Source organism: Trachymyrmex septentrionalis, unplaced genomic scaffold, assembly GCF_001594115.1.
Source record: "Trachymyrmex septentrionalis isolate Tsep2-gDNA-1 unplaced genomic scaffold, Tsep1.0 scaffold37, whole genome shotgun sequence".
NCBI classification, from domain to species: Eukaryota; Metazoa; Arthropoda; class Insecta; order Hymenoptera; family Formicidae; genus Trachymyrmex; species Trachymyrmex septentrionalis.
This window is the reverse complement of record NW_017305536.1, coordinates 3,107,032-3,116,541: the sequence shown is the minus strand read 5'-3', so window position 1 is coordinate 3,116,541 and position 9,510 is coordinate 3,107,032. Positions and strand designations below refer to the sequence as shown.

At 28.9% G+C, this 9,510-nt stretch overlaps 1 protein-coding gene across 7 annotated transcripts in view; it reads left to right on the top strand.

The window, feature by feature from the left end:
• The window catches only part of LOC108750725 (syntaxin-binding protein 5), a 43,430-nt gene that overhangs the window by 22,025 nt on the left and 11,895 nt on the right, over positions 1-9,510 (top strand). For 4 of the 7 annotated variants that reach the window (XM_018490406.1, XM_018490407.1, XM_018490405.1 and 1 more), the window contains 9 exons: positions 141-342; positions 427-502; positions 601-755; positions 947-1,238; positions 1,431-1,674; positions 2,233-2,489; positions 2,644-2,830; positions 7,685-7,984; positions 8,437-8,950. In XM_018490406.1, the coding sequence (XP_018345908.1) occupies positions 141-342; positions 427-502; positions 601-755; positions 947-1,238; positions 1,431-1,674; positions 2,233-2,489; positions 2,644-2,830; positions 7,685-7,984; positions 8,437-8,950 (2,227 nt within the window). Of the gene's footprint in view, positions 1-140; positions 343-426; positions 503-600; positions 756-946; positions 1,239-1,430; positions 1,675-2,232; positions 2,490-2,643; positions 2,831-4,646; positions 4,677-7,684; positions 7,985-8,436; positions 8,951-9,510 lie in introns of all 7 variants that reach the window. The other 3 variants (XM_018490408.1, XM_018490412.1, XM_018490411.1) reach the window with 2 other exon arrangements.

The window sequence follows — 9,510 nt, the reverse complement described above, 5'->3', positions numbered from 1 at the left end:
TATATATATATATATATATATATATATATATATATATACATTTATATACATATATATATATCCACGTGTCTTGTTTCAAGGAAGTATCTTTTGACATGAGAAAGCGCACTTCTCTTATATGCGCGAATGTTTGTTTTCAGATGCTTATAGGATATTCATCAGGACAAGTTGTTTTATGGGACTTAAAAACCAAGATTGTTGACTATAGATGTCAAACAGATGATTTATTAACATCGATAACATGGCATCATGAAGGTAAACAATTCATGTGCAGTCACTCGGACGGTTCTCTTTCAACTTGGACTATTCGGCAATTAAAACCGAGTATAACATTTCCACATGGTGAGATTCGATTGATGATTTTATTTAGTTTATTATTTATTTGATCATGTAACATATAACATTTTTATAATATCTTTTTTACAGCAAAATTCACTAAAGATGGAGAACCTGAACGTTGCAAAGCCATTCAAAAAGTAGAATGGAAATTATCGAGAACAGGGTAAAATGATATGAGATAGTTTTCGTTATATTAGAGTTTTAAGTAATAACTATTCGTTAATCTTAAGTAAAATATACGAGTTAAACGTAAACTTTCAGAGAAGCATATGTGATATTCTCCGGTGGATTAGCACAGGACACCACTGGGAGAACACCCAGCATTACAGTGATACATGGAAAAACTACTACGGTGCTCGAAATGGAACATAATGTTGTAGACTTTATAACGCTGTGTGATAGTCCATGGGCTAGTGGTACAGTAAAATATGCTTTCTAATGTTTTAAAATAAAATATTACTTTTTTTTTGTACAAGTTGTAATCTTTATCAACTACAATATAAATGAAAAATTTATCAGTATACATATCACCAGTATTTTATATATATATATATAAATGAGATATCTATTATTGATAGCACTAATCATTACTATTATCATTTTTCAGATTTTCAAGATCCTTATGCTGTTGTTGTTTTATTACAAAATGATCTGGTTGTGATAGATTTGTTAACTACTGGATTCCCTTGTTTTGAGAATCCATATCCTATGGATATTCATGAATCTCCTGTGACATGTTGTGCATATTTTGCGGATTGCCCTTCGGATCTAGTACCTGCATTTTATTCCGTTGGATCAAAGTCACAGAAGAAGACTGGCTTTAGCGAGAAAGAATGGCCTATCTCCGGTGGCGAATGGAGCTCCAGTTCTAGCAGTTATAACGAAATTATTCTTACGGGGTAATATTATCATGGATACAACTTTGTGTCAATGAATAAAGAATTTGTTTTTTTATTAATATAATAATATCCATAAAATGTATGGTCATATTGTACGTGTTACTACGTGCATACATGTTACAGCCTATCACAAATTAAGCGATAATCAATAAGTTGCTTAAATTTCTGTGGCTACATATGTGTTGTCCACAGGCATGCTGATGGCAGTATAAAGTTTTGGGATGCTTCAGCGGGAACATTACAAGTCCTTTACAAACTAAAGACGGCGAAACTTTTTGAAAAAACTAGAACGCGTAGTTTAGATTCTGAGGAAGATCCGTTAGCTATTCAACTTATCTTTCTTTGTCCTGAAAGTCGGAAATTAGCTATTGCAGGGAGCGGCAAGCATGTCGTGTTGTTTAAATTTAAAAAGGTTGAAAGTATGTCTGAAGTAGTGGTAAGTCATTTATTTATTTAATGTATTACTTCTTTTTGCTACTATTTATTAGTCAGAGCTGGCATGTATTTCAAATTTTTTTTAAAATTTGAGTATTTGTAATACAATTGTATTTTGTATTTCATCCAAGCATATACAAGTATTTTGTATTTTAAATCAACAAGTATTTCAAATCGAAAAAGATTGAAAATATATTTTATATTTTATAGTATTTTTCAAATACTATAATATTTTTCAAATATTAAGGTTGACAATCAATCTTATTGTTTGAACTACAAAATACAAAATACTTTCAATCTTTCGATTTGAAATACAAAATATTTTTATGTGTCCCGCTGAAATACAATTGCATTACAAATATATTTAAAATAAAAAAATTTAAAATATATGCTCAGTTCTGCTATTAGTAAACTTAAAGTGAAACGATCAATATTCTTTTTTAATTTAGATATTATATCATTTCATTAAATTTTATTTACATAATAACAATATTCTCTTTACGCTGCATTCGTGTTTTTCTCATAACAAGAATAAAATGATTTTATTTCGATATTACAGACTTTAGAAATATGCTTATCGGTGGATCCGTTAAAAGAAGCGGACAATTCACCGGATCGTGAATCTCCGGCAACCGGAAACACCGTAGGAAACGTGGAAACGAAGACCATAGAGTTCAATCATCCGCTCAAAGTCAAAACGGGACTGCAGAAAAGGCCAGCTGGTTTTCAAGCGACATTGATTTGTTTGACAACTGCACCTCCTGGAGAACTACCCGAAAATATAACGTCCCTCAGTTTAAATTCCTCATACGGCCTGTGAGTGTAATTTATAGGATTGTATTAGCTATTGTAACGTACATGAGAATTCCGTAATTGAATTGACATTACCATATATTACCAGGCATAACTTTTCAAAAATGTCATTGCATATCATAGGCAGAGAGTATGCAACGCAATATTTTATGTTTAGATTGGCCTATGGAAATGAGTCAGGATTAGTGATAGTGGACATCGTGCAGAAGATCTCTTTAGTCGTATTGAACACCAGTGATCTTGGTGGTGGCGATCCTTATCAACGCGTCTTGCGAAGTCCCAAACGGCAGGACGAATTAAAACGAGAAAATGAAGATAAGGCACGAAGTCCAAGTTCAGATCAGGTAAAATGTATTTCTTTTTCTACTAGAATTCTGTGTACATTTTAATTCTTCCAGTTCTTACCCTTGATTTTATCTAGAAGGACCTAGAATTTTTACATCTTGCATTCCGCTTTCTCTAAGTGCCAACATTATTTTTTATTGCATGATTTTAAAATGTTTACATAAATAAATTGCTATAATTACGTGAAAGAATTTAGAAAGAATATTGCAGTTTAAAGTTTCATGATTGAATGAAACATTTTTTCAATTCTGCAAATAAATATAAATACTTCAAAATAATGTTTAAAAATCATTACACGAGTGCGTGTATAATAGCTATCTAAATTTTGTTTACTTGCACAGTACAGTACATGTTTTTTAATAAAAAGTAATGACTTAAAGATTTTTATTGTAATTTATTAGTCTGCTTTTGTAAATTGAAACTTTTGTAAAATGAATTTGAAAATTCTGAGGAATTTTCCTACAATTTTATTCTTCATTATGTTCTAAAATTCTTGTAATTTTATGCATTACAGCATAATTCGCTAAAAATTATATAATCTCATCTTTAAAAAAAAAACTATTTTAAATATATTATAAAACAAAATAAATGTTGGCAACAAGAAGGTAAAGTATTTATTCTCATGCAAGTACATGCGAATAATAATATTTTTTAATCAAAAGTGATGATAACAGTAAAAATATTTTAATTAAAATTTAAAATATATGATATCTTAATAACATTTAATAAAAATAATAAAGCTATCTTTTAATAAGTAATTAAAATTTATGTAGTAATTACTTTTAATAAGTAATTAAAATTTGTTTTTAAATTAAACAATACGATTCGAAAATATGGAAACAAACATGTTTTATCGAATTTTAATGACATTAAGTTATTGCTTATAGTGGCTAAGTATGATTTTAAAATATGTTATTAGATATTTCTTAGTACATACAAATTAATTTTATTATATTATTTAATTCTTTAATTATTAATTTTCTCATTGCTAAGTATAATATTTCTCTAAGTGCTTTAGAAGTATATTATATGTAAATTTTATTTGCATTTAAATATGAATAGAGTGTAAAAAGATATTACTTGCAATTACGACACTTTAAACTTATTTAAACTGTATATATGATTATATTGAATCGAATACTAAATACTTATTTTATTACATATTCATATAAAAAATTTTTTAACAACAGTATTTTCTCTATATATTACAATCAATAAATTACATACAGGATATTTTTTTAACTTCATTATTTTTACTATAATATATATAATCTTAAATAAATGTATTAATGGCAAAAATATTCAAGAGTTCTAAATTCTCTGCTTAGCAAATTTCCAGATAATATTAGGTAATAACATATAATATCAGAAAAATAAAATAATTAATTTTTATATCTGACAAAATTCGAGCAGTTGTACCTTAGGAAGAATAATCTCTAATTTTCAATGTATTCAACATTTATGTAACAGATGACTTAAATAATGTAATCTTTATTAAATTTAATGAAAATATATTTTAAAAAAAATTTATTTTAAGAAGTTTTTCTATTACGAAGAAAGATTTTATATCAACAATTATTGGTCAATCTTGTCATTTTCCATGTGGCGAAGATTTTCTTTACAAATTATAACAATGTGCTGTTCTTATTTCTTTATTATTATGACAAAATATTAAAGAAATAATTATTTAAGAAAATGTATATCTCAGTGTATACATGTAAATGTTAAATACTTTGTTTTCTTAATGTAATTTTATATATATAAAATAACGCTTTTTTCCGTTGTACTCAAATATATTTTGCATTTAATGTTTAGCTAACTATTATGTGTCTACCATTGAAGCAAGTAAGATCAAATATATTTTTGTTGAAGAAATTGTTATGTTTTTTTTTGTTGTACAATGTTGTTGTGTCATCAGTATAGAATATTATTTATATTATGTTATTTGAGTAGTTAGCAATTGGTGATAATTCGGTTTTTATTATTTAATCTGTTATTGGATAATAAAATGTTGAATGTAGTAAATGAGTACAAATGAACAAATGAAAAAGTAGAAACAATATAGAAAAGCAATATTAAAAACGTTAGTTACTTAGTCAATAATAAGTATAGCAACAGTTCTTACATAAATATTTGGTGGGATCTGTGCATGTGCATAGACTTTATACGAAAAATGTAAATGCAAAATATTTATAACTATGATCATAGAAATAATATTAATGTAATTAATAATGTTGACGTTATAATTTATAATTAATTTGCTTCGAAAAATGTTATTTTGTAAAAATGTATGATATATATATGTACGTGCATATGTTACATTATTTATGAAAATTTGTAATTTATGAACACTGTTTACAACAATGTTCATAAATTTTTTATCGTATAATATAGATCATTAGAAATTAATATAAAATTCAATAATGCATGAGAAATATAAATGTGCAACATAAATTTTACGTGAGACATTAGCAGTGCTAACGTAATTTATGTATGATGTATTGTATTATAGGATTGAAAATTTTGTTAAGTACACTAAATTTAAAATGTCATTGAGATAACAAAGCATCATATGTATATCAAGTATTTAGGAAAGTTTTATGTTTGAGAAATTAAAATATTATTAGATATATAAAAAGAAACTTAAAAATAACTTAAAAATAATGTCTAATTATTAAATGATGTTTTTAGATGAGTGTTTTTTCTTTATATACGTGATTTGATTAGTAGCAGTATACACTAATTGATGTTTGCTATACTGTTATGTTAACAGTGGCTACATTCAGCGGACTCAATAGTTGAGTGAACACTCGCTATTGATGTATTCTTTTAGATCATCCAATCAGCATTTTAGATCTGGAAGAATACATCAATAGCAGCGAGCGCTCACTCAACTGTTGAGTCCGCTGAACGCAGCCAATTATTAACTTAGTAACAGAATTTTAAAAACTGTATTTGTGTTATATATTTATCTTAACGTAATATTGGTGGTGTAGTACAATGTTAAAAGATAAAAATTTCGACATTGTAGATAATAAAACAAATGTTCTTATAAAGAAATATTTTTAGTATATGTATAATAATTTATTAGTACAAACAAAATGTATTTGTGTAATAATAATTATAACATATTTCAGCTATGTATGTACATCACATCAGTAAATGTCAGCATTGCACAATTATTGATGAAATATCTAGCAGGTGATTAAAGATATATCGATACAAATGTTACACGTAAGATAAAATATTTTATATTTTCGTATAATTACGTAATGATATTTTATATCTTAATTGGAAGTTTTTTCTAATATTGAAGTATTATAGAAGCTTTGCCATTTATTATTGTATGTCATCATTTTCAATAAAGAAATTAAATTAACTGCTAATAAATAAACAACGATATGAGATTTTATCAAGTTACATTTAAGTTTTTAAATGGAATTAAATTAAATCATTGTATACTTTGTTTTATAATTTAAAATTTTGACTAAAAATTACACTTTATTCCCTATCTTGGTTGTGAAAGTAAAATTTATTGAACCATATAAATTTGAAAAATCCTATTGATAAATAATTAGATAGACATGTAACATTTTTGTATATGCTTGCTCTACCTTTATCAACGCCTAGTACTGTCATCTTACTGATGTAATGCATACATTATATACCACATTGTTTAAGATCATCACTAACTTTTCATGTATGCTTAAAGCAAATCAAGTGAGAATTATTATGGAACAAATGGTACAACTGTTCGCAGAGCTATTTTATGAAGCCAGTATCCAGTTACCTTCCAGCAATATTTCCATAAATGTACTCGCATGCTTGTTAGTACATATATATGTAATTTTTTTAATTCTCTTTTTGTTTATTTTACATGAACAGTGTAGATAAAACTTGTAACTCACTGCACAGATATCAAATGTATATGTTAATTCGGCTATGTATAAGCTGGTTTCATATTATATTTTTCATAAATTAGGAATTTTCCTTTCCAGGGATTTATAATATCGTCGAGATTTAATGATTGCTATTTCATATTATTCTCTTATTGACAGAAAATTATAGACCCTCAGCAAAAACTATTAATAACTCATGCATAAAGGTGCTAGTACAATTACATAATCGTATTCTTTTCGTTTATGAATCATATCAGGCATAATGACAATGTGCGATATTTCTCATTTTTTTATACATATATATTTACAATACGTTAATCTGATCGTTCATTATCCTGAATTTATGAATTCAGTTCTCAATAACGATTCAATAGTAGGAAGAAATTGTCAACAATACTCTACATGTGCTCCGAAAGTTTATAAAACATTATATAGTTATTAAAAAAGTGAGATATAAATTTGGCATAATGGTCATTTATACAATGATACATTACAATATTTCATTGATTAGCGATATCGAAGGCCTACGTCTCTACGAGCATCTTAGGCATCTATCAAGAGTAGGCAGACAGATTTAATAGAGGAAAAAAAACCCAAATCTAATCATTGTCCTGTCTGCACTCTTCAATTTAAATTTTTTCATGAGCCTGGGAAGTGACAAGTGACCATACGTTTGCAGTAGCTTTCAGTTTAAATTTTATATTGTGCTTTTTCTTTAGTAGGCATGTTTCTACTTCACGCGTTTTACAGACACGGCAGATCGTACGATAGCACGATAATAAAGGATTAGTCTACACCACTATTAGTGGACACTGACGGAACACGAACGCGAAAATTGCATAAAGCCCTTTTTAATAATCCGTTCTTAGAATTAGGTCCAATATATATATATATCATTTTCTTTTACCTACGAACTGATTGATTGTGCAAAGCCCAACATCTTAAATCCATCAGAATCAACGAGAATCCGTGATGGAATCCGAGCCGATAGTTACAAGGATAGCGGATTCGATCCAACAAGTACAGCAACAGCAACAGTGTCCTCGCAATGAGAGTCAGACTGGAAACAGTAACGATAAACCGAACGCGGAGGAAACCACGAACGAATCCAATAAAGCGGGTAACATTCCTAACGGCGACGAGTGTCAGAAAAGCCAAGGTTGGAAGGGATTTAGTCTCAAGAGACAACTAAGCAAAGTTGATCTGAAGATTAAAAATACTTTTACACCGTCCTCGGTGTCTTCTCAGAATGGGGTACTTGTATGTTTTTTTAATACGTGCTTTACTTATCATTATTCTATATATCGTCAATAATTTTAAGTTTTTTTGTGTTTCTATCATTATTGTTTGTGCGATTTACGTCTACGCGAAATGTCTTAAAATATTTTAGTGTTACAATGCAGTCGTTGCATTCTCATACCTTTGCAACGTTTGTAATGTATCTTAAGTGCGATATAAAGTTTTTTTCTTATTTGACTTATAAGTTCATGAAAGAAATATTTAATTTTAAATTATAAGTTCATGAAGGAAATATTTAATTTTAAATTACATAGAATTATATGTAATTGTACAAATTTGTGTAGAGAAATTAGTCTCGAGTGCTTATGTCTCGGAAATTACTTTTCATGATAGTGAAAGTATATTCCTGTTTTTTGATATAATTTTAATATTGTTTTACAATGTGTACATATTTATGTTTCCGAAAGAGCTCGTCGTCGGGGCTCATGCAAGTACCCCAATGCCAGCAGATAAGCAGCGATACTGGCAGTCAAAAGTCTTCCACATTTTACTGCAATATCAACGAAGCGGCCAGCACAAGTTGTTCGCTGTCGCCGGTCGAAAGTGTTGACTCTGAGTCCTCGTTATCGCCGGAGAGTCAATCTCCGGGACGCGAGAGTCCTCAGATTGATGACAAAAAGCAAGAGATCCAAGAGGCTAGAAGCCCAACAGAGAACGAGAATGAGAAAACGATAATGAGCAATGACAATATCGGCGCGAAAACTGAAGCGGTAAGACCGATGAACCTGTCTTTGCCCGAACACGAGACAAAACCGCCAAGATTGAAATATATTGCCAAGATCAAACAAGCAAAGAGAGAGGGCCGTTTGCTCTCGGTGCCGAATCTAAAATTTTCCAAGAACGAGACAACCGTTTGTGACCTAAGATGCGAGGAGAGTGCTACCTCAGAATCGTTCACCGGCAATCTTATAAGAAGATTCAGTAAGTGTTTATACATTTAACGTAGAAAAGCGTTATGTGTCGTCCGTGTGTCCTTAGAGATATATTACTTCGTTAGATTTTCACGTTAAATGTGAATGTTGTGCGTGTAATTAATCTTACTAACGATCGAAATCTTCCTCGATCGGGAAGCGTGCGATTAACAATGAAATTGCATTTGTATCTGTGGTTGAGGACATGTGGTGGGTGTAGACTAACCATAGAGAGAGAGCTCGGCTGGTGCTTCTGCCTTTTTTTTTTTAACACAAAGCCTAGGATGCTCTTAGATGCGTTAAAAATTTTTTCCAGAGGAAACGTTAACACCACTCATATTAATTGCATCTTTGCCAAGATTGGGTAAACTTTAATAAATTTATCTAAAAACAAACTTATCTAAAATAAATAATTCATAAATGTCAATAATTTTGCACGTTTAAACTCGCTTAATTTAATCAGATCAGAACAGTATATATATATTTTTTATTTTATTTTATTATTTTTTTGCAAAATTAAAATTGAAAGTTTATTATCATCGAGTCGTATACTCATATATTGTTGAAATA